General features: G+C 34.6%; 3 protein-coding genes across 6 annotated transcripts; all 3 read left to right on the top strand.

Annotated features, from left to right (window-relative positions):
* Window positions 1-3,050: 3,050 nt before the first annotated feature.
* LOC130932576 (uncharacterized) lies at window positions 3,051-4,423 on the top strand. Its single transcript, XM_057861926.1, has 4 exons — window positions 3,051-3,285; window positions 3,403-3,461; window positions 3,510-3,709; window positions 4,081-4,423. Exons 1-4 carry the CDS (start codon window positions 3,051-3,053, stop codon window positions 4,421-4,423), a joined length of 837 nt encoding a protein of 278 aa, XP_057717909.1.
* An 8,571-nt stretch (window positions 4,424-12,994) lies between these two features.
* On the top strand, window positions 12,995-17,789 carry LOC130933408 (two-component response regulator-like APRR9). Of its 4 annotated transcripts, none has more exons than XM_057863017.1 (9): window positions 12,995-13,244; window positions 13,392-13,649; window positions 14,369-14,530; window positions 14,619-14,749; window positions 14,882-15,031; window positions 15,372-15,480; window positions 15,566-15,968; window positions 16,377-17,139; window positions 17,342-17,789. In XM_057863017.1, exons 2-9 carry the CDS (start codon window positions 13,472-13,474, stop codon window positions 17,450-17,452), a joined length of 2,007 nt encoding a protein of 668 aa, XP_057719000.1. In that variant the 5' UTR covers window positions 12,995-13,244; window positions 13,392-13,471; the 3' UTR covers window positions 17,453-17,789. The 4 variants fall into 4 exon arrangements, with proteins under 4 accessions (XP_057719000.1, XP_057718999.1, XP_057719002.1 ...); XM_057863016.1 differs by having other exon boundaries at window positions 15,372-15,483; XM_057863019.1 differs by having other exon boundaries at window positions 15,372-15,483; window positions 16,377-17,155.
* Window positions 17,790-18,748: 959 nt separating this feature from the next.
* Window positions 18,749-19,884, top strand: LOC130933410 (NDR1/HIN1-like protein 12). The gene has a single exon (XM_057863021.1). It carries the CDS (start codon window positions 18,939-18,941, stop codon window positions 19,686-19,688), a length of 750 nt encoding a protein of 249 aa, XP_057719004.1. The 5' UTR covers window positions 18,749-18,938; the 3' UTR covers window positions 19,689-19,884.
* The last annotated feature ends 3,607 nt before the right edge of the window (window positions 19,885-23,491 follow it).

Raw genomic sequence — 23,491 nt, 5'->3', positions numbered from 1 at the left:
AAACTTGTATCTTCTCCTCTTTAAAAAATATTAGAGAGTTAAATCTATTTAATTAAATTATGTATATAAATTATTTAAATTATATTTTTTTTAATTTCAATAATAATTTTAAGAATAGTTTTTATTTTTGTGAATAATATTCTCTTTATAAAACTTAAATAAATAATTTTTTATTATATATTTATGTTTATTTTTATGAATTGGTGTTTAAATAAGAAGATACAGAACATAAAAAAAAATCACAATATAAATATGTTTTAGTATGTATAGTATAATAAAAATAAATTTTGAGTATAATAGAATGAATTAAGTATAAATCAGTAAAATTAAGATACAAAATGCTTAATATAATTAATTTTTTAAAATTAGAAAGAAGAACAATAATTAAATTCATTCTCTTTATACGAAATATTTATTTTATGTTATATAGTATACATATAAATTTAAATTTTTAAAATTAAAGTTATATTCATAAATATTTATAAATAATTAATGGCATAGAATTTTTTTCCCTTTTAATATGCTTCCACAAAATAAATGATATTTTGGTCTTTTTATTTTAATACATTTAAATAATATTAATACTAAAAAAATATTTTTGTCTTTTTAATTAAATAAAATTAAAATTAAAATTAAATAATTTTAATATTAAAGGGTATTTTTTAGTCTTTTAAAATTAATACTAAAAATATGTTTTGATTTTTTAATTTTTTAAATTTTTTATTTTTTTAATTATAATGTTATAATAATTTTTTTAAATGTTATAATAATCTAATATGGGTAATATTAATCAAAAAGTGTAATAAGCCCAAACTGGCTTTTTAAGTCTAACGGATCCGATGTAAAATTTTAATCTTAGCCCAAACAAATTTTAAATAAAAATATAAAACAATCATAAATACTAACTTTTTTTTAACTTTTTAACAGGAGTTTTAGTACTCCAAAGCTTTAGGGAGTATGCAATCGCGTCCCATCTTTGCCATAGTATTTACTACCGTATTTGCATCTCTCGTAATTAAACGAAAGTCAACACACCAATTCCAATGCATGATATCTTTTATTTTGAGCACCAATAGATCACTAATCCAAAACCATCTTGGTGATTAGTAACAAGATTAAATATTTTTACACAAACCGTCTCACAAATAACATATCTTTGACTAACATCCCAAACTAAGAGATATCATCTCCAAATAGCAAACAATTCCCCTTAAAGAATACTATTAGTTTCAATCATTCCCAAACACATCATTTGCCAACTCCTATTACAATCTCTAATAACACAAGTAAAACCAACACTATCACATGAACCAAGATAACTAGCATTACAATTAGATTTTCAATTGAAAATAAAATTTAAAATAATAAAAAATCTCTAAATACTATAAATATATAATATAATAAAAAATAATATATCATTAATTTAAGCTTAAATAATTATTATTATTTGAAAGATTTTACAATTAGAAGGAAAAATTATATATATTATTAACTTTTATTGATTTATTTTAATTAATATTAAATTAATTAGATAATCAAATTGATTCGAATTCTGCAACTTCAAAACTAATATTCAAAATAAATAAAATCAAATTTAATCAGATCTAGGACAATTTACCTAAATGAATTAAATGGAGAATATATTTACCCAATTGCAACAATTGAGAATTGTTTACTTTCGTGTCCTATTACTATTTTATGTAATCCGTGGAACCCTACCACGTTTTCAAATTATACCATAAACTATGGTACCCTACCACGGTTTATGAACAAAGAAAATTATACATAAACTGTGGAACCCTACCACGGTTTATGAAGTGGTGATTTTTATACATAAACCTTGGTACCCTAGCACAGTTTATGTTGAGTGAAAATTTTATAGTTGTAAGAACCGGATCAGTGATCGAACCGGTCAGGTTACTGGTTCACTGGTTTATTGGTTCAACCGATAAATCGCTGGTTGAACCGGTAAAACCGGTTTCACATGAATAAAAAATATAAAATAGTAAAAAATTTAGTAAAGTGATAATTAGGTTCTTGAAATTTTTGACTTCGGATTAATTAGTCCTTGAAAAAAAATAAAGTATCAATTTGGTCCTTCACGACAGTAAACCATGGATACGTTATGTCCCTCTATCAATTTATTATGTGAAATTTAATAGTGATGCTTATATATCTCTACTAATTAATCCTAAGTCAAAATCTTCGAAGACATACTACTTAACTTAATGTTTTAAGAAATTTAAAATAAATATATTAACTAACATTTTAATAATGGTATAAATCCTAAAGAATTATATATTAAAAAAAAGGTGAGTATAAAACTAAAATTAAATTAAATAAATATAAAACAATTCAATTATGTATATATATATATATATTAACTAGCACATAAAGTATAAAAGTGACAAAGCAGCTTGGTGGCATACTTTGTTGAGGGCAACATGAGAGACATGAGTTCGAGTCTGCAGCATGCATTTTTGAATATTGAAATCAATATTCAACTGCTGGAGCACCGAAGATCTGCGAGGGAAAGGAGCATAGGAGTAATGTTCGAGCCTACCATGAGGCGCTGGACGGCTGGAGCACCGTAGACCTGTGAAATGCTGGGAGCACCGTAGGACCGGCCGGTTCGCGCATTTGTATCGAACCGGCCGGTTTTAGCCAGTTTCTGACGAATCGTCCGGTTCTTTTCGGTTTAATTGCGTGTTCGGTTCAAACTATAAATCGAATCGGCCAGACCATCAGTTCACCGGTTTTCCAGTCAAACCGGCCGGTCCGGTCTGAAAAGGACCATTTTCACAATGACAAGTGAGGATGAGAGTTTTCTGGTGCTAGTACATTGCTTTGAAAAAATTCAAAAAAGTAAGAAATACGGTGTAAAATTCACTGATAGAGAACTGTTGAGTATATTTATCAGTTCATCAAGTATCTTGTCAGATCTAAAGAACAGCATATTATCAAAGCTTAGGGTACATGGGAGCAAGTGAGTGAAGAAATTATTTTATAAGATTCCCATCGCAGTTGTGTCAACCGGTGTTAAGTATGACATGTTTGTGATAGCGGCCGATGAAGATATTCAGGTTCTGTTTTATTGTCTTAGGAGTTTTCCAAAGGTAAAAATACACGAGTTGTATGCGAAGTTGGAGGTCGGTGTCGATAGTTCTGGGGCATCAACTCCGGTTCCTCACTCGACTGAGAGTTTTCTGGTGCTAGTACATTGCTTTGAAAAAATTCAAAAAAGTAAGAAATACGGTGTAAAATTCACTGATAGAGAACCGTTGAGTATATTTATCAGTTCATCAAGTATCTTGTCAGATCTAAAGAACAGCATATTATCAAAGCTTAGGGTACATGGGAGCAAGTGAGTGAAGAAATTATTTTATAAGATTTCCATCGCAGTTGTGTCAACTGGTGTTAAGTATGACATGTTTGTGATAGCGACCGATGAAGATATTCAGGTTCTGTTTTATTGTCTTATGAGTTTTCCAGAGGTGAAAATACACTAGTTGTATGCGAAGTTGGAGGTCGGTGTCGATAGTTCTGGGGCATCAACTCCGGTTCCTCACTCGGCTGCCATGGGCGGTGCCTCTAGTTCGATGGCTCCAGCCACACCAACTGTTCTGTACATTGTATCTTCTTCCTTTGCGACTGATTTAGACCGTACAGAGGCAGTTGGTTCTGTACCATTTGAGAGTCATGGGGTCCGGTAGCAGACATATGAGGTGGACAACGGTGCTGGCACTATTCCTGATGTTGTAGGGGTCGGGGAACCTGATCGAGTTGAGAATGCAATGCGGGATGATGACTCAGACTAGGAGTCTGTTGATATAATTGGGGACAGCGATGATGATACAGGTGCCAATCCACATACACAGCATGACCTTTCAAGTTTCGGCACATAGCAGTACCCTCCGCACTTCTCCACTCTAAACTTGGAGGCTTTGGGGAAACAGTAAGACGGAGATGCTGCAGTTGGGGTTCTTCTACAGAATTTCAGATTGGGCAATCATTCCAGAATAAAGAGGAAGCTATTTTGAGTGTAAAGGATTATAGCATCCGTTGAGGTGTTGAGTATAGGGTGTTAGAGTTGGATCATCTGAATTATCATGGGAAATGCAAGGAGTTCGACAAAGTTTGTAGTTGGTTGATTCGCATCTCGCTTCGTACGCAAAAGGGCACTTGGGAAGTGAGGAGGTACAACAGTTCGTGCACTTGCTTGGCCACCTCCATTTCGAGTGACCACCGGCAGCTTGATTACCATGTTATCTGTGCGAGAATCTATTCGTTAGTTAGGGCGGATGTTGCGGTTACGATAAAGGTCTTGCGGGAAGCAACAAAAGCCAATTATGGATTCAGGCCTAATTACAAGAAGGTTTGGATGGTAAAGCAGAAGGCAATTGCACAGATATCCGAGGATTGAAAAGAGTCGTATGCCGAGTTGCCACGTTGGATGCTAGGCGTCCAATCCACCATGGCCGGCACGGTTACAGTGTTGAAAACTTCTCCAATTCGTCTTGGGGATCAGGTCGATGAGTCGACAGTCTACTTTCATCGTCTTTTCTGGACATTTTCACCCTGCATTGAAACCTTTCGACATTGCAAGCCCCATGTGAGCATTGACGGTACTCACTTGTATGGCAAGTATGGTGGTACCTTACTGCTAGCTATAGCACAAGATGAGAACTCAAACATCTTGCCGATAGTGTTTACACTTGTGGAGGGAGAAAACGCGGAGTCATGGTCCTTTTTCTTGTCCAACCTACAGTAGCATGTGATGCCACAGGAAGGTATCCTTGTTATCTCCGATAGGCATAATGGCATCAAAGTTGCCCTTGAGGCACCCAATGATGGTTGGCTACCTCCACGTGCTTTTTGAGCGTTTTGTATTTGTCATGTGGCGCCGAATTTTAGCCTGACCTTCAAAGGTCAAGACGCGAGAAGAATGTTGGTGAATGCTACCTATGCGAAGACCGAAGCAAAGTTTGATTACTGGTTTGACATTGTGCGGACTGAGAATTCGGCTATGTGTGATTGTGCCAATCGGATGAAATATGACAAGTCGACCCAGCATCAGGATAGCGGTAGACGGTTTGGTCACATGACAACCAATATTAATGAATGTGTGAATTTTGTGTCAAAGGGGACAAGGAACCTCCCTATAACTTCGTTGGTTAAGTCTACTTACAGAAGGCTTGCTGAGCTATTTGTGGTCCGAAGACAAATGGCTGAGGCACAAATGGGGACTGGGCATGAATTTTGTGAAGCGTTGGTGAAAGCAATAGAGCGGAACATGAGAAACTCGAGATGCTTCACTGTCACTTTATACGACTGTCACCAGTCTGAGTATACGGTGGCTGAGACGACGTCCACTGATAACTTCTCCCTTGGTAGCTATCAAGTTTCTCTTAGGGATCACACATGCGACTGTGGCCACTCATGGCTGAATTGGGCCTCATATGTTCAGGATGTGTATCGTATGACTGAGGTGTTCAACGTGTACAAGGAAGAGTTTGTGTCCCCTATCCCCGAAGGACTCTGGCCGCCATATGCTGGTCCGACTGTCATTCCAGACCTTAACATGAGGCGCGCAAGAGATGTATGCCCAAAGTCAAATAGAATCTGGGGTAGCATGGATCATACAACTCCAAACTAACCAAAGCGCTGTGGGCTCTGCTGTCAGCCCGGTGATACGCGGAGGAACTATGACCAGCGAGGACATACTGCTGCCAGGGATTCTTCGATTTCATTATTTTTTTTGTTGTCGTTGTTGAGTTCATTGTACTATGTATGTTTAAGTCGTTCAATATTAGAAGTTGGTTAACCTTATTTTACTTGTTTAATACCATCGTTAACGTCAAATGTGTTATATTTTATTTCATGCATAAATTGATACACGATACTATTTATGGTTTAGCTTTTTACCGATGATGGATTCATAACAGATTTAAAAAGTTTGTTAAAAAAGGGTTCATAAGTAAATATCATACAACATACGTAACACATATATGCATAGCACACTATAATAGGATAGACATACGTAATACCCTAAATATGCATACCACAAATATCTTGAAACATAAGTACTACCAAATGACTACACAACTATATGTTAATCTGAATCTTCGATGGTATCATCGTCATCAATGTCAAAATCACCAAGCAAGTGAGACCCGGTGCCACATCAAAATACACATGTAATTCGCACAAAATAATAATCAATACCTGAAGGCCAGCAAAAATCCAAAGACTTCAAAACCACTAGGTCTAAGAATGGGAAACCTCCAGAAAATCCAAGATTGTAGTAGCTGAAGTGGTCCGACCAAGTTAACAATGTTTCTATTTGTCTCCCAACACATACATCTCTACAACTAAGCAAGTGCAGCTGAGCCCTAACTATATCTTCCCAAGTCGTCCATCGATGCCAGAAATGACAACCAATGAAGGTGAACCCGGTTCGCGTTCTTGTCACCAAACAGTTGAGACGACAACAACATCATAATGTAAGCATGCGTGTATATATGCACTGTCTCCTCACTCGCACCTACTGGGAGAATCCAAAACCTCTCATGGAACCATGTGAAGTGAACTATTATCTGCTTGACTTTATTCGGCGGCGGTAGCTCACCAAACAATTCTTGAAACCACTCCCATGCAGGTCTTCCATTGTCCATCAGATGCTCAAAATAAGTGAGGCACCCACTAACGGCCTCTCCATCAATGAGCAAACCCAGCTGATATGCCACATCCTGCAAAGTGATAGTGCACTCTCCAAACGGCTTGTTAAAGGTCTGCGTCTTAGGACGCCACCTCTCAATGAATGCGCTAGGTAGAGCCTCATCAACCTAAAACCACTGACTGTTCAGCCTAGCCAAGTGATACAAACCCACAATTTCCAAATACGGTATAATCCGTTCATGCAGAGGCATATTATGTTGTCTCCTTACACAAGAAATAACCCTAGTCGGCTGGAACATGTGGAAGACAACATTATTTTGACACTCATGAAATTTTAAAAATATACGACTCATTAATGAAAAAATTAATTCGACACATATCAAATTATAAAAAAATATGGTTCACTAACGGAGAAATTAATTCGCAAAAAATCTAATTTTAAAAAAATATGGCTCTTTAAAAAAAATAACTCGACACATAGCAAATTATAAAAAAAGGTTCACAAAAAATATTAATGCGCAAAAAATCGATTTTTAAAAGTTATGGCTCACCAACGAAAAAATTAATTCGCAGAAAATTATTTTCCAACAAACTTTGGTTCTCTAAAGAAACACGGTAGATTAGCGAAAAGAACAATTTAATACTAATCAAAATTTAACGTACAAATCACTAAATAAATTACTTAGGAATTACACAGAGCCCAAGCAACAATTTACAAAATAAATTAACAACAAAATTGACTACTGACTAATGAAATGTTCGCATATTGAAAACTAACCTCCTAGTCAATATTTCCAGCCACGTGCGCAACGCCGTTCAATCGGTACATGCGAATTCCGTCTTTCATGGCCCCACCGCACCAGAGTCTTGATGGCCCCAGATTCTCTCTCAACTCCTCACCACCAAAAACTTTAACCCCCAACAATAAAATCCGTCAATAGGTCTCGCGGATTATGTATATATATAGATCTCATCATAAATTGTGGGAGGGTACTACGGTTTATGCCCAAAATATTCTTTTTATAAACCGTGAAAGGATACCATTTTCAATAATGACACACTTTCATTTCAATGTAGATAATTTTCGTTGATAGTATCATTTACAATGATCATAAATTAAATTTAAAGGTAAAACTCTAAATATAATTAGTTTAAATTTACCTGAACCTGTTTTTATTTATGGCCAATTTTGTACGTTGTTATGTTTAAGATAAAGTAAAAAAAAAAAAAAAAGTTGAAAGTACTAATAAAGAATAACAATTTCTTTAAGAATTGTTGTACTTTGAATGTTGTGTATAGGGATATATTGCAGAATATTTGTTAATTTCATTATTAGTTATGTCAATTTTTTTTAGTTTATTGACATTATTATTACTATCTTTCATCATATTTATATTAGAATTTTTATATTCGAATTTTATTTTTCTAATATCCATACACATAAGATTTACATTTTTATTTCATTTGGCGTGTGTAATCTTTTTTTTTTTTAGTGTTGTTAGCTAGTAATGAATATATTTTCATTTTGGGATTGTCTTTTAATAAATATATATCTGTATAATTAGCCTATTATAAATTTCTATCTATATGCCATTCTTATTTTTATATGAAACACACTAATTAGAAGTTTGGAAGCAATGCACAACAATTGTTGAAGCTCATCTTTATAATGATTAAAATTTTTTTAAAGGTATAACAATGGTTGGTGGTTTTTATGTTAGTGCTTTTCTTTTTGTGAATATATGCATTTTTGATCATGTAAGTTTTTGTTTACTTTTCATGTGGTATTTGTGACCATAATTCACTTATGTAATAATTTGGCTATTTAAATTTATAGGGAACCATGCAGTATATGTGAACACATATTTGTACTATATTATTCATGCATAAAAAAAAATGGCCTATAATTACGGTAAAAAAATTATGACAATAATTAATAAAAAAGTTAATAATAGATTTATAGTTACAAATTTTTATTTATAGTCATGATTTTTTAACCATAATTTATTTTGATGTGGTCATAGATCTATAGCCACGGTTTTTTTTATCTATGATCACAATTGTAATATTTAAATTTTGACACTTTAGACTATAATTTCTTACTATGGTTATGCGTAAACCATGATCATAGTCTAATTTATGGTCTTGGTTTTAGCATGACTATAACTTATTTATGGTCACCTTTTTGTAAAACCGTAATCATAACCTAATCTATGATCATTTGTGGTCACAGTTTTAGCACGATTATAACTTATTTATGGTCATCCTATTTTAAAACCGTGACCATATATTTTATCTATGGTTATCCCTATTTTAAACCGTGACCATAACCTAATATATAGTCACGGTTTTAGAGTGACCATAGCTTATTTATGGTCACCTTATTTTAAAACTATAACCATACCCTGCTCTATGGTCATCTTTTTGTAAGACTATAACCATAGTCTAATCTATGGTCATGGTTTTAGTGTGACCATAACTTATTTATGGCCACTCTATTTTAAAACTGTGACCATAATTTATCTATGGTCATCTCTATTTTAAACAATGATTATTACTTATTTATGGTCACCCTATTTTAAAAGTTAAAACCGTGACCATAACCTAATCTATGGTCACAATTTTAGTGTGGCCATAGTCTCATTTATGGTCACTTTATTTTAAAACCGTGACCATAATTTAATCTATGATCATGGTTTTAGAGTGAACATAGCTTACTCTATTTTATGATATTTATTTTTTTAAAAGTATAATCATATTCTAAAATTATGATAATCACAAAATAAATCTAAAAAAGACAAATTCAAATAATCTAAATCATAAAATTTATATTGTAAGCTAAATATATTTTTAGTCCAAACAGTACAAATAAAAATATATTATATTATATTATATTATATCCATTACATGTAATACCCGATAAAATCTCTTAATAAAAATATAGAAGAGAGCAAAATATTACATTTAGATAATTAAAGTATATATGAGACCCAACCTATTTTATATTTCTATCAAAAATAATATTTTTTTCACATCACATCCTCCTACTAACAAAAAAAATAAATATTTTAGTAATATTCATATTTTATTAAAAAAATAACAGAAAATCTCACTTTATAGAAAACAATGGACAATCACATATTTCACCATTTAATCTAAGTCAACCTTCACATTCATAATGTGCAACACAATTAAATTCCAGGATTCCTCCCCAGGAAGGATAGGAAATCTATCGCCTAAATCTCACTAATCACACAATTACATTAGATAATTATTATAAGTTTAACACTTAATGCTCTCGTATACAAAAATTGCAAATAATTTCAACCGGCTTCAATGGCATGCTCAAAAGTCAAAACTAATCTGCAGTGTCTTCCTCTCCTTTCCTTTCTGTCCCCAAACAACTTAATGTAGCAAGTTTTACAATCAACTTAAAGAGTTAGAAATAATAAGAACCTAATTTTTTATGTTGCTTGAACTCAAAATTGAAAGGAAAAAAAATCGAATTCAGGATCTGAAACCAAGAACAGAAAAAGGAGAAAAAAGAATAACTTTTATCATTCAAAAAAAAAATCGAATATGTCACATCTGATGATAATGAGCTGTTGGTAATCACTGTGAAATTAGAAAATAAAATAGTGAAAAGAATCATGGTTAATGCTTATGATGTATTGAGATTGAAGGATCAACATATGAAGCCATACTTTCCCGGGATAGTGGATTTAGAAGATCACTTCATTAAGCTTGATGGAAAGATTGATATCTTTTTTTACTGTGGGAGGTGTTGATGTTCGAGTAGTGATTGCTGAGTTTGTCATCCTAAAAGATTTAACCGTTTATAATGTGATCCTTGAAAAGAAGACAATACGTAATTCATATGAGTTTATTTCAACTAAGTTTTCAGTGATGAAGCTTCTGACCTCCGAAGGTCGGATAGCCACTATTCGAAAAGATCGGATAGCTGTGTAAAGTGCAACAAAACAAGTTTGACTTTAAAGGATAAATTCAAAGATTCTACTGAAATATTAGTGGATTTGGACTCACGAGTTCAAGAGAAACCGAGACTAGAACCCAATGAAATTTGGAGAAATTTTAAATTAGAGATATTGTAGAAAAATACACCATAATTAATAGAGACTTGTCTCATCTTTTAAAATTGGAACTTCAGAACTTATTAAGAGGTAATGTGAATTTGTTTGTATGGGAATCCTCCGATATATCCAGATTTGATCTCACATTCATTTCTTACCAACTTGTTATTAATTCAACGTTTAAGCTGATTGCGCAATAATGTCGAAAGACATCACCTGACCAAGTTGCCAAAGTCAAGAAGCAAGTTCAAGGGTTAATGCATGCTAGTTTTATTAGAGAGCTAACATATGCTAGTTTTATTGTCTAACATTGATAACATGATTGATTTAGTATTGAGATATTAGATATTAAATTTTTTAGATGCTTATAATGGGTATAATCAAATACCTATGCATCAGTCTGATAAAAAAAAAAAGATTTCATTACTCTAGAAGGGATATATTGCTATAATGTAATGCCATTTGGTTTAAAAAATAGAAGAATTATTTATTAGAAAAGGATCACTAAAATATTCAAGCAACAAATTAAAAAAATATAAAAATTTATATTAACGACATGTTGATAAAAACTAAAGAAGATTCTTATTTAATTGCTGATTTACAAAAAATCTTTAATTGTCTTTGACTTCATCAGATGGGGTTGAATCCAGCTAAATGTGTTTTCAAAGTTTGAAAAAATAAATTTTTAAATTTCATGGTAACTCAAAGGGATATTAAATGTAATCCCGAAAAATGTCAAATTATTCTAAATATGTCGAGTCCTCAAAACCTCTTAACAGGTCAGTTAGTCGCTTTGTCTAAATATTCGGAAGCTTTGCTTTTTGTCAATTTAATGAACAAAGGAGTAAATTTTACATGGATAAAGAAGTGTAAGACTCCTTTAAAGTATTTTAAATATTTGTTGTCATCTCCTCTAGTTCTAGCAAAATTGGAACCTAAAAAAGTAGTAGTCGTGATAAAAGTAAAAAGGAAATGATGAGATTCTTACTTGAATTTGGTTGAAAATTAATGATTTGCTGGCTTAAAATTTGGAGAAAGGCGAAGAACCTGCTGCTTCAGGATGCAAGGATGCCAAGAAGAAAATGAAAGAGACAGTTTTGGAACTCTTAAATGAAGAGGAGTTTTAAAAATATGAAAAATTTCTGAAAAGAAAAAGTGATATATAAAATAACTTTGATTGATAGAACCGTCATTAAAGCAACTGAGGTTGTTCATTACAATCACCTGAGAACACTACTTAATTTAGGCATTAGAGTATTTTTGCATATTGCCCTTTTAGCCTAATATCAACGTTGCTCAAATAATCAAATTAAAATCTTAGAATTTTATCAGCTAGTAACCTCTGCAAAAAGATACGAACAATAGTCATTTAAGTTAATATATGTACGACTAAAAAACATAAGGATGTTTTTAATATCCAAACTGTTTTTTACCTAACAATTTGTCTGGTTCATAAACCTTAACGGGACCACTTCAATTCTTCAAAAGTATAAGTGGAGTCAATTTCAACAGAAATAGATGATCGGTGTTACCGATGTCGTACAATTTAAACTTGTAGTGGAGCAACGAAAATAAAAAACGTGAGAAAGAAAAACGAGTGGTGGGAAAGGAAATAGAAAGCGAAAGAAAAATAAATATTGATAATCAATAAAATGAGCAGGATGCACACTGCACTGGGGATGCTGGCTAGTGGCTGCTGGGAACGGGACAGTAATTCGGAAGAACCACACAACTTTCTGGAAGGTTCCATTCGGCGTCCCACGTGTCTGAGTCCCTACCACATGATTTCTCACAATCCAAAAGAAAGTGTGGTGGCACGTCGCTTACGTGGCATTCTTACCCCAAAAATATCTCCCTTCACCTAGCACCGAAATTACTTTATTATATCCTCACATTATTGTATTCTTCTGGTTCGTATGGTCTAAAAAATTGAAGTGTAGGTATGATAAACAAACCTATGACATATGTTAATTGTAGCGAATGAAAAGATAAAATAAAATAAAATAATGAATGGAGCATATTGGAAGCTTGGTAAATTGGGAAGAATAAAATAGTGCGGGAAAAGAAGAGAAGGTGGGAGAGAGTGACACGTGCGGAGAGGGTGGAGCCCATGGATGTGAATGAAAAAATCAGGAAGGAATGGTGGAGAAGAAGGCACGTCAGCGGACAGCCCCCAATGGCGGCCCACGTTTTGATTCAACAAGAACAAAGCGGGTGGATGGATGGAGTGACTCACAAGTAAGAAAAAAAAAGGAAAGATATTTGTTGTGATTTTCGCGGTGCTAAACCAACGCTGTGGTGTCTCGTCCACTCTAACTGTGTTGTGTTGAACTCTCTCTCTCTCTCTCTCTCTCTCGTTTTGCCTCCACTCGATTTGGCGGACTTTTCAGATATTTTCACGTCTCTTGCTCTACAGCTACACAAACTCCTCAACACTTGAGAAAATTAAAGCCTCTAAATTAATTTAAGGATGAGGTTCATTTTCCTTTCATCCTCCTCCTTCGTCTTCTTCAGCTGCTCCTGCATCTTTTACTTTCTGCTTTTGTCTCTGTCTTTGTCTTTTAGGGTTTTTCTGTTTGATGCGGATTTTGTTTCTTTGGTCTCTGAATTTGACCATGGCAGCACGCTGTTTGAGAATGGATGAATGACGTGTCACTGGCGTTGAGTGCTGACAAGGGAAGTTGAATTTGAAGCTCATTCAGATGCAAATGCAGGAGGAGCACATCATGAAGCTGAAGGACGAGAATGCGCCACCGGGGGACGTGGTGGTTAGGTGGGAGAAGTTTCTCCCTCGGATGGCGCTCAGAGTGTTGCTTGTTGAAGCCGATGATTCTACTCGCCAGATCATATCCGCCCTTCTCCGAAAATGCAGTTACAAAGGTACTTCTTCTTCCTACTTGAATCCTGTTCTAAATTACTCCATCCTTTTACCTGTATTTATTTATTATGATCATAATTTGACTCCTTAAACTATTAAGATATTTAAGGATCTGAGATGTTATCAACTTCAACTTCATTTTCAGCACTCTTGTATGCTACAAGAAAAATTATTCTCAAACTAATAGAAATAAAAAGAGGAAAAGTAAAATTAAGCACAGAAGGCTTTGAATCATGCATCCCTAACACGATCAAGTCGATTCTAGAGTCAGGAATAAAGACAATTCTTTCATTAGTGAGGGAACGAATCAGTGCTGTGGGTCAATTCATCTATGGATCCACCGATCCACTGTCTTCCTTAGCTTTATGGTTACACTTGCATCTTTTAATCTGATTATTCGGTTCCCATATATCCATAGCTTGTTGGCTTAGGGATTTATTGGTTTATCTTGTTATGAGGAAATCAATTTCTAAAATGCTCAATGGATCGAGCTTCTGGCTTTAAAAGCTTTATCTGAGTGCTACATAAACTAATCAAAACTCAATGTGTTGATAAACGTAATTCTTACAAACTTCAATCATACAGAGAGTAGTTTCATGTTGTATTCTAAATTTGTAGGCACCAGTAATGCTATATCCTTCAAGCTTCAGCGTTGAAGTTTTATGTTTTCCTTTTAAGTATATGACACACAGGATCTTCTAATTTTAGTTTTCACATACAGTTGCTGCAGTTCCTGATGGCCTAAAGGCATGGGAGACATTGAAGAGCAAAGCACCTGAGATTGATCTTATATTAACAGAAGTGGAGTTGCCGTCAATATCTGGATTTTCACTTCTCACGTTGATAATGGAGCATGACATTTGCAAAACCATTCCCGTCATAAGTATGTTGTCGTCATACGTTACTAAATCTTGTTTAATTCAACCGGATAGTGATCTCAGGTGTATTCTCTATTTCTCATTGTTTTGCAGTGATGTCTACTAATGATTCAATTAGCATGGTATTCAAATGCATGCTGAAAGGTGCGGCTGATTTTCTTATAAAACCCATTCGAAGGAATGAGCTACGGAACTTATGGCAGCACGTATGGAGAAGGCATGCTGTATGTTAAATTCTTCGATATTCTTCTAGCAACATTTTGTGTATATCTTATCTTTTATTGGGGGCTTAATAAATCGACTTTTATTTGCTTAATTCTTTCCCTCTAATTTTAATCATTAATTTATTTATTCAGATTAGCGGGTCCCATCAGAGTTTAACATTGCCGCCGAATAAATTTGAAGTTGCTGCAGAAAACAATGCTACGAGCAATAATTCTAGTGGTTCTGTGGCTTCCCCACAGAAAAATAAAGAGTACAGTGGTGAGAAAGCAAGTGATGCTCAAGTAAGTGTTCCCTTATCCCCCTATAGTTTTCAGTGTGTTAGGAAACTGTGAAACCACCCCCCACCCCCCCCCCCCCCTCCCACCCCCTTTCCCCTTTTCCCTCCTTTTTTTTTATATTTTAAATGGGATAAAACTGCTTTTGACTCTTAACCATGCTAATTATATACCTGAAGTTCTATTAGACTTGTGCAATGCATATATGAAGCTATCACAGCTCAATGAAATTTCCCTTCTAGAGTAGGCTGGCTTCATGAAATTGCATGTACTGTCAAGTTTTGTGCAGAGCACTTGTGCTTCACCGTTATTGGAAGCTGAGAATGCATCTATGAAAAATATGCAGGTTACGTCCCCGTTGAAAAGTTCCTCAAAGTTGATCAATATTGACACAGTGAAGCATGAAGAGGCTACCAAATTTGAAAGGGAATCAGCTACGCACTATGATGAATCCGGTGGTTTGTAATTTTCTTGTATTGTCCACTTCTGTTCAAATTTTTGCCCTCATTTTCTGATATTTTATAGTTCATATTATTGCAGAGAAATCAAATATGTTTGTATCCGATGCTACAAGGTGCTACAAAACTCTTAATGCGAGTGTAAGGCTAGATCAAGGCTTTGATTGTGATGAAACAGAAAATGAAGATGAAGTTTTAAGAACAGAATTAAGCAAAGCCCATCCTCATATTAATACCCAGATTAACAAATGCAATGATACACTGGTAGAACCTTCTACAGGGGCAATTGACTTGATTGCTACATTTGAGAATTCTCCAAAGAGCACGGGTGAAAATTGTAGTTTCAATGCTGACAACACATTCAAGTCAGTTTTTGATACACAATTGGGACTTTCTTTAAGAAGAGATTCTCCTAGTAGCTCATGTAAGCCTGCACTGGAAGAAAGGAAAATATTGAACCATTCAACTGCATCGGCCTTTTCTTGGTGAGTATGTTATTTGCCTGTGATTTTGAGTACGTGAATGAAATCAAATAACTAAGAGAGACTTAATAATTCTTCTTTTTTATTTATGTATTGGGTGCTAGAAAAGAAACAATTTTATTAAGAAAAGAAAAATGAAGTTTATATGGTGAATAGGACAAACATCTTTGAGAGCATGGATATAAAGTCGAAGCTCACAAATGATGGTAATTTTTGCGATGCTTTAGAGAGATAGTAGTAATAGGGGTGTGTTTTATCCTCAGCAACTTGAAGAATTGTTTGAATAACCAAATTTGAAAGCCTTGATTTATTATTTGCAAACTTTACATGATTGAATTTTTGTAACCCAAAATATAGTAAAGTACATTATAGAATTTCTAATAAAATGTGTGATACAATACCCATGTACAGGTACAGCAGCAGTAAGTTGTTGCAGCCCCTTTTCCCATCTCAATCAATTACTTCTGCTAAACTATCAAGTGTCAGTTGTAATTCTCATGAATCCCATAAGTCATCTGAAAATACACATACTCATCATCAGTATGGTGATAAAATTCAAGATAAACAGAACATAACCACTTTGGTCACTCAGACTGGCCAAATTGAACCAAAATCACCAAACAATGAACTTGGATTCTCTTGTGCTACTGGTGTTTCTTCTGATCATAACTCTATGGGGCATGCCAATGCTTTCCCTCGTATGCCCTGTGCACAATCAGCTGTGCATCCCATATGGACTCCAAAACCAGTGTCCAAGAAAGAAAATTCTTCATTTCCCACTAGTGCTTCTTCTCATTCCAACCCTGAAACTGACAATTCAGAATGTCATCGATGCTCGGATGATGCCACCTACACTTCTGATCAAAATGGAAATGATCAAAGCAAGATGGATTGTGTTAGGCATGACTCTGCTGCTGCTGCTGGTCAGAGTGCAAGTACTAGTTTTTACCTTGAAAATCATAATAGCAGCGGTGCATATGGAAGCATAGGCAGCGGAAGTGATGCAAATGCTACTTCAGCTGTGGTAACTAAGAACAACCCCGAAAGTTTTGCTGATAGTAGTCAACATAGTCATGATGGATTCAGAGGGACAGATTCTCATCGGAGCAGCCAAAGAGAAGCAGCTCTAACAAAGTTTCGGCTGAAGAGGAAGGAGAGATGCTACGAGAAGAAGGTACTGCAACCATGCTGTGAGTGCAGTTGTAGCCGTATGTTCTTGAGATCACCATAAATTAGCATTTCAAACTGACGTTATTTTATCATTGATGCAATCAATTGTTTGAGCTAGTTTTGAACTTCCAATTGAATGTTTGTCACTTTTCACTAAATGCCATAGATGCAAACTTTTCTGATGCTTATTGCTCATTTTTGTGTAGGTTCGATATCAGAGCCGGAAAAGACTGGCAGAGCAGCGCCCTAGGGTGAAAGGGCAGTTCGTTCGCCAGGTGCAAAATGATCATCCAGTAGCAGGTGTAGGTGGCTCCTGAAATTTGTTCGTTTTAAAGTTACCTTCATTATTGACTTCAAATACTGATTTGCCTCAAGAAGGGTTAACTGTAGGTTGATAAAGTTCGTGTCTTGTGTATCCTGTTTGATATTAGCATTCTTAGTGGTTTCTTCTTGCTTGTTACATTGACTTCCTATTAGATATTTAGGATTGTAATTATTTAGTGGTATTGATCTAAAGTTTTGGTTTGGTTATTGTTGGATGAAGAATTAGGCTGTAGTTGTATAGGTAGTATGCTTCTGTATGAATAGGTTGAAACCTTATGCCTCGGCAAGCGTTCAGTCGTATAATGGTATAATCATATCTTTTCAAACTCATTTCTCTTGTTTTTCCCATCAAATTTAACGTAAATATTTTGATGGCTGGAGATACATTAGCTTTCATCACATGCAGCAGTAAGTAGTTTGGGCGTATTGAAGAGTTGGATGAGTTTTGTTTAGCAATAATATTACTGACGTGTAGAAATTGTATGCGATATATGGTTACCACCTGTGGGATGCAGAGCATGTTAGGGAGCTGTTGGATCTGACGACGCATGCCAAACGGAAACGGGTGTATCATTGAAGTGAAAACACATAAGCACTTGAAACTGTTCATTTTTCCAAACGTCGAAGCTTATCCACTTGTCGGTGAAAGGGCCTAAAAACAGCCACATCGCCTTCTTTGGCTCTTCTTTCCATCCATGCTCATCCTCTTCCGCTTTTGTTTCTTTTTTAATAATACAAATAGTACACGTCTACCTATTTGCATCATATCTTATCTTATGGTTCTTAAATGGAGAGAAAAAAAAAAACACTTATTCTTGATGTTTATAAACACAATAAAAATGGACCTACTTAAGCAGACGGTGACCTGGTCTTGTAATTTTCAGCTGTGGGCCTTGACTAAGGAGCATAAAATAAAGGAGTCAAAAGTCAGTTGTGAAAGTCAAAAAAAAAAAAAGCCAGTTGTGACACTATTTAGTACTTAAAACTCAAGTGAAGAAATTAAAATATTAACTACAAATACATTTAGTACGTATTGGTTTCTACATTTTTCTGAATTCATGATAAATTTTCATCCCACGTTAATAATGCTCTACATTTTTGCATTTCAGTAGGAGACTAATAAAAGCAAAATAAGAAAAAGAAAATAGAATAAATGAGCGACGTAAAACCGTAAAACATAGAAAGCAGCTCTTTTTCACACGGTGTGAGGTTAAAGGAGTGATCACTGCTGGCTGGAACATTGATCTAAATTAAAAGGATAAACTGGGGTCTAGGGTCATGCACTTTAATTCCAAAGTGATTCAATTCCCATTTCCACCCTCCTTTAGTCCTTTTATAACTTTTTTTGTGGTCCATTAAGTCCTGCTGGAGCCAAAGCTTGACTTTCCCCTCCACACTTCTCTTTCTCGTTGTATGTCTTTGTCAAACTTCATATTCATTCATTTTTTCTTTAACTAGAGACAGCACGCACTCACTCCCATGGCAGCAGAAGAGTGCCGCCCTCCTCCAACTCGAGCACCAACCCCTCCACCCCCACAGCTACCGCCACAGCCACAGCCACCATACCAACATCACCATCTTCCTCCTCTCAAAGACACCGAACAAGACTACTACACGGACAAACCTCCCATGGGGTCTCCCCACAAGAACGATTCTTCAGCCGCCAAACGCTCTATGTGCGCCTTCCTCACCATCTTCCTCCTCCTTGCTGGCATCACTCTCCTCGTTCTCTGGCTCGTCTACCGTCCCTACAAACCCCGCTTCAAAGTGGTGGGCGCCGCCATCTACTCCCTCAACACAACCACTCCGCCATTCATGTCCACCACCATGCAGTTCACCCTCCTCATTCGGAACCCAAACAGGCGCGTCTCCCTCTACCTGGACAGGTTCTCCGCCTTCGTGTCCTACAGGAACCAGGCCATCACGCAGCAGGTCATGCTGCCCCCCCTCCACCAGGACAAGCACAGCACCGTCTCTGTGGCCCCCGTCATCGGAGGCACTCCGGTTCCCGTCTCTGCGGAGGTTTCCAATGGTCTAATGGTGGACCAGGCATACGGAGTTGTGGGCCTGAGAGTGGTGCTCCTTGGCAGGCTGAGGTGGAAGGCTGGTGCCATTAAGACCGCTCACTACGGCCTCTATGTGAGGTGCGACCTTGTCATGGGTTTAAAGAAAGGCTTTGTTGGTCAGGTTCCTCTTCTTGGTGCTCCACCTTGCCATGTCGATGTCTGAACAACTAGCCGCTATACAATATGCCATGCAATGCCCTCCTCTTTCCACTTTTTTTAACTGTAATAAAGTTACTTTTATATATGTCTTATTTCTCTTCTTCCTGTTCTTTCAGTTCTTTTGTTATTTCTTTCGCAACCAGAAATTATTATAGAGATAAACAGTTTGTGAGAATTTCTTGGTTACTGTCTTGTGTGCACTTCAAGCTAAGCGTCATTTTATGAATTTAGATAAACTAAACCGGAATATATAATTAATGACGAGACTCTGTTTCTTCTTCTTTCTGCTAACCCAAACTCTTTTGGTTCTGTGAATGACGTAGAATTTCGAATGTAATTTAGTAATGAAAAAGTATAAGTAACTAACAACATTTTTGAATAAATAATGTATGGATATTGTAAATTAATAGCATTAAAAGAAAAAATTAATCTTAAATTTAATTAATAATATTAAATTAAGATATAATATATTTTTATTTGATTGGTGGTTGTTCAATATCAGGGGCGGAGCCAGGTATAAGGAAAGGGGGGCAACGGCCCCCCCTAATTTTAATTTTTTACATGTAAATTATATGTAAATTTCAGTTTAGCTTCCCCTTAAAATTTTATTTTAATATTATTTTATTGTGTAAATATTTTTTGCCCCCTCTAATATTTTATCTAGCTCCGCCCTGTTCAATATTGTTCACACGTGAATAAAAATTGCAAAACGCATGGCACTTATTGATGCAGCAAATGACTTTATCATTCTTCTCTAAAAGTATAAAGTGCTATGCTTTTGTAAAGCCAAAGGGATTCATGCCTAACAATATATGCCATTATTTTGGCTCCTATCTTTATATCTTTCAATTGGAAAGACGAACTTTATCTTGTATGGTAAGAAACGGAATAAATGTAGGCTATAAATTTTTCTTTCGGACTTCTTATTTGCATTTGTAGAACTAAGAAAAGAGAAACGAGTGGGGGCAAATAATTTTATCTCTTTTGTTATTCGTTTTTTTTTAATAAAAATAGTTAGAATTTATTTTATTTAGTATTTATTAATTATTTTTATAATTTTTTGTTATTAGATATTTTTTATAATTTTTGTTATTGTTGCTATAATTGACATTTATGGCTCGAGTTTAAATGTTATTTCTGTAATTTGGTGTTTGATAACTGGTTAGTGCATAATTTAATTTTACTACTAGCAGTGAATTAGGAAAATGAAAATGGTTAGTAAACAAAAAAATTAGTTAAAAATAATTAAAATTAATGTAATATTATTAAAATTAATAAATATTAAATAAAATAAAATAATTTTTTTTTGTTCTCCTGATATTACCGCTATGAAAAAATGTGCTTGATTATTTAGATGCGGTTGGTCCTAGTTAAGACAAGGGAGTGACAAGTGGTGTCTTGGAAATTGGAATGGGTCCACAAATATATATAGGAGATAATCATATTACGGACGAAGAATAAAATTATTAGAGGCAGAATGATGGGCATCGCAACCATGAAATTCGTCACTATCGGATGTTGATTTTGAATGCGAAGCTTGTGCTCAGGGTATCGGGTTCCTGCATTTGTTATGTTAGTGGAATAACGAAGAAGCTGCCTAATAAGTAAGATTGTAAGAATAAGTGAGTTAGCTTTTGACAAGTCCTACAGAACCCTAACCATTGGGTAAAGTTAAAGGAATCACTTTAGAAAATAGAAAATAGAAAATAGAAAATAGAAATTCATTATTAAGTATTAACATTAGTTTATTGCTCACAAGTTATAGCACTGAACTAGAGGGGCATTAACATATTTTTATGTTAAAAGTGATTTATAAGAAATGAAAAAAGTTAAAATATTTTTTTATATATCTATAAAAATCTACAAAAGAAAATATGTACATAAAGCTGTGCAAACATTGACAAATAATTTGCAACAGCAAATCATGGTGTGAAAGCCATTAAAAGAAGGCAGAAAGCCCAACAAAATGTGGTGGAAAAACAAGAAACTTAGATTGAATTGAGAATAGGCCTCAAGTTTAATAGATGGGCTCTACTATTCCAATAAAGTGTGGGCCGTATCAAAGGAATAAAGTTCACAGCACCACAACGACCAAATAAAAACAAAAAAGTTAACTAACTCGGGTTGGTTGAGTAGTCGGTTCACTCATCCGCTTAAATAAGTGTCGGTAATTTGAATCCTGCCTTATGCATGTAGCAACTCATTGGCTAGCGACGAACCTTTAAATGAAATTTAGATCCACGATAAATTAATCATTGACCTATGAAACTAAGGGATAAAAGTTGAATATGCGCTTGCTAGGATTCTTCTGATTATTATTTATGATTATAGATTATAACTACCAAACTAACTCAAGACCCAACAAAAAAAATTATCAAACTAATTTGAATTGTGAAATATCTCTTTTCCACTCACCCAAGTGTCTAGTTCAAACCTTTATACAATAACTCATTAGTAAGTAATAAATTCTTAAATGTAATTTAAATTTGCAATGAATTAATTGTTAGTATATTAGATTAAAAGATTTTGTGGGCAGTAAAAAAATATTATAGCTATCACATTAATTAGGAAAAAATATTTGGCAGAAATTATTTTTAATATGAAGATGAAAATAGTGTTTTAGTTGAATATTGATATTTAAAATATATTACAATATTGTAAACGTGCATAAAATATCCACCTATAATTACAGCTTGACACGATGTGTTGCACGCAAGTTAAAAAATTTTGATATGATAGTAAAATGAGTGTTATACTTTAACGTGGTGATTTTTGGTGTTTTTCAAAACTATGGGGGTATACAAATCGAACCCACCGATTTATGTTGAAAAAATTTTAAAAATTTGGAGTAGAGAAATCGGACGGTCCGAGTACAAAAATCGGACAGTCCGATTTGTGTACCTAAAAATCAGACGGTCCGATTTCTGTACCTTTTAAAAATCGGACGGTCCGATTTGTACTCCATACATTAAATTATTCCACATTTTAAAAAAATACCACAATAGATCACAATTTAAAAAAACACTAACATTAATTCAATATTAAAAATAAAAAAAATAGTTGTACGCACTCTACATGTTGACTTGTAAAATTTATCCAACTATAATTACACTAAATAATCATATTTTAAATAAAAACCCTAATATTTTTTTCATATAAAAAAAATTAGCCATATTTTGGAGTAGGAAAACTTGGAGCGAACAAGTGGAGATTCACGTGTTTTGGGAAATTGACAACAGTCATTCAATCTGGTTCGGAGTTGTGAAGTCAAAAGAGTGAACATCCTTCAATGGACCACCAGTTACCAGTCCCAACTACATAGCATATGTTATTAACAGTGTCTTTCTTGTTTCTATAAATAAATCGCTAAACAAATTAAGCAGACGCCATTTCTTAATCTGTCTCATTCATTCCTTTTGCTTTCTTCTCCTCCTTTTCTGTCTTCTCTCTTACGGGTTTTCACTTTTGATTAAAAAAAATATATTCTTGGTCCCTTTTCCTTATCTGGGTTACTGGGTATAATAACCAAATAATGGGAATCGTATATTCCCCAGTGATGGGAAGAGAACCTGTGTCCAGTAGTGAATTGGCAATGCTTGAACCTAGGCCCCTGTCTTGAAGAACCAAGCTCAAGCTGAAGCTCAAATCCTTGTAAGTTCCAGTAGCAAAGTAGCAGTGGATACAGGAACTTCTTTTTCATCACTATCAATTAATCAATAAATATATCAGCTAAACCAAACTTCTGTGCTTGCTGTTTTGGTTGAGGTATTCTCTTATGATGAGAGAAAACGTCACAATCTACTAGGC

Source organism: Arachis stenosperma, chromosome 6, assembly GCF_014773155.1.
Source record: "Arachis stenosperma cultivar V10309 chromosome 6, arast.V10309.gnm1.PFL2, whole genome shotgun sequence".
Lineage (NCBI taxonomy): Eukaryota > Viridiplantae > Streptophyta > Magnoliopsida > Fabales > Fabaceae > Arachis > Arachis stenosperma.
Note: the sequence above shows the minus strand (reverse complement) of the source record. Positions and strands in the feature narration are given on the sequence as shown.

Coding starts and splice junctions, on each gene's coding strand:
- LOC130933410 (XM_057863021.1), top strand. CDS start 18,939: ATGGCAGCAGAAGAGTGCCGCCCTCCTCCAACTCGAGCACCAACCCCT.
- LOC130932576 (XM_057861926.1), top strand. CDS start 3,051: ATGTTTGTGATAGCGGCCGATGAAGATATTCAGGTTCTGTTTTATTGT. Junction 3,462..3,509: donor CGACCGATGAAGATATTCAG/GTTCTGTTTTAT, acceptor AAAATACACTAG/TTGTATGCGAAGTTGGAGGT. Junction 3,710..4,080: donor TTTGAGAGTCATGGGGTCCG/GTAGCAGACATA, acceptor TGTTGAGTATAG/GGTGTTAGAGTTGGATCATC.
- LOC130933408 (XM_057863016.1), top strand. CDS start 13,472: ATGCAAATGCAGGAGGAGCACATCATGAAGCTGAAGGACGAGAATGCG. Junction 13,650..14,368: donor CCGAAAATGCAGTTACAAAG/GTACTTCTTCTT, acceptor TTTCACATACAG/TTGCTGCAGTTCCTGATGGC. Junction 17,140..17,341: donor AGAGATGCTACGAGAAGAAG/GTACTGCAACCA, acceptor ATTTTTGTGTAG/GTTCGATATCAGAGCCGGAA.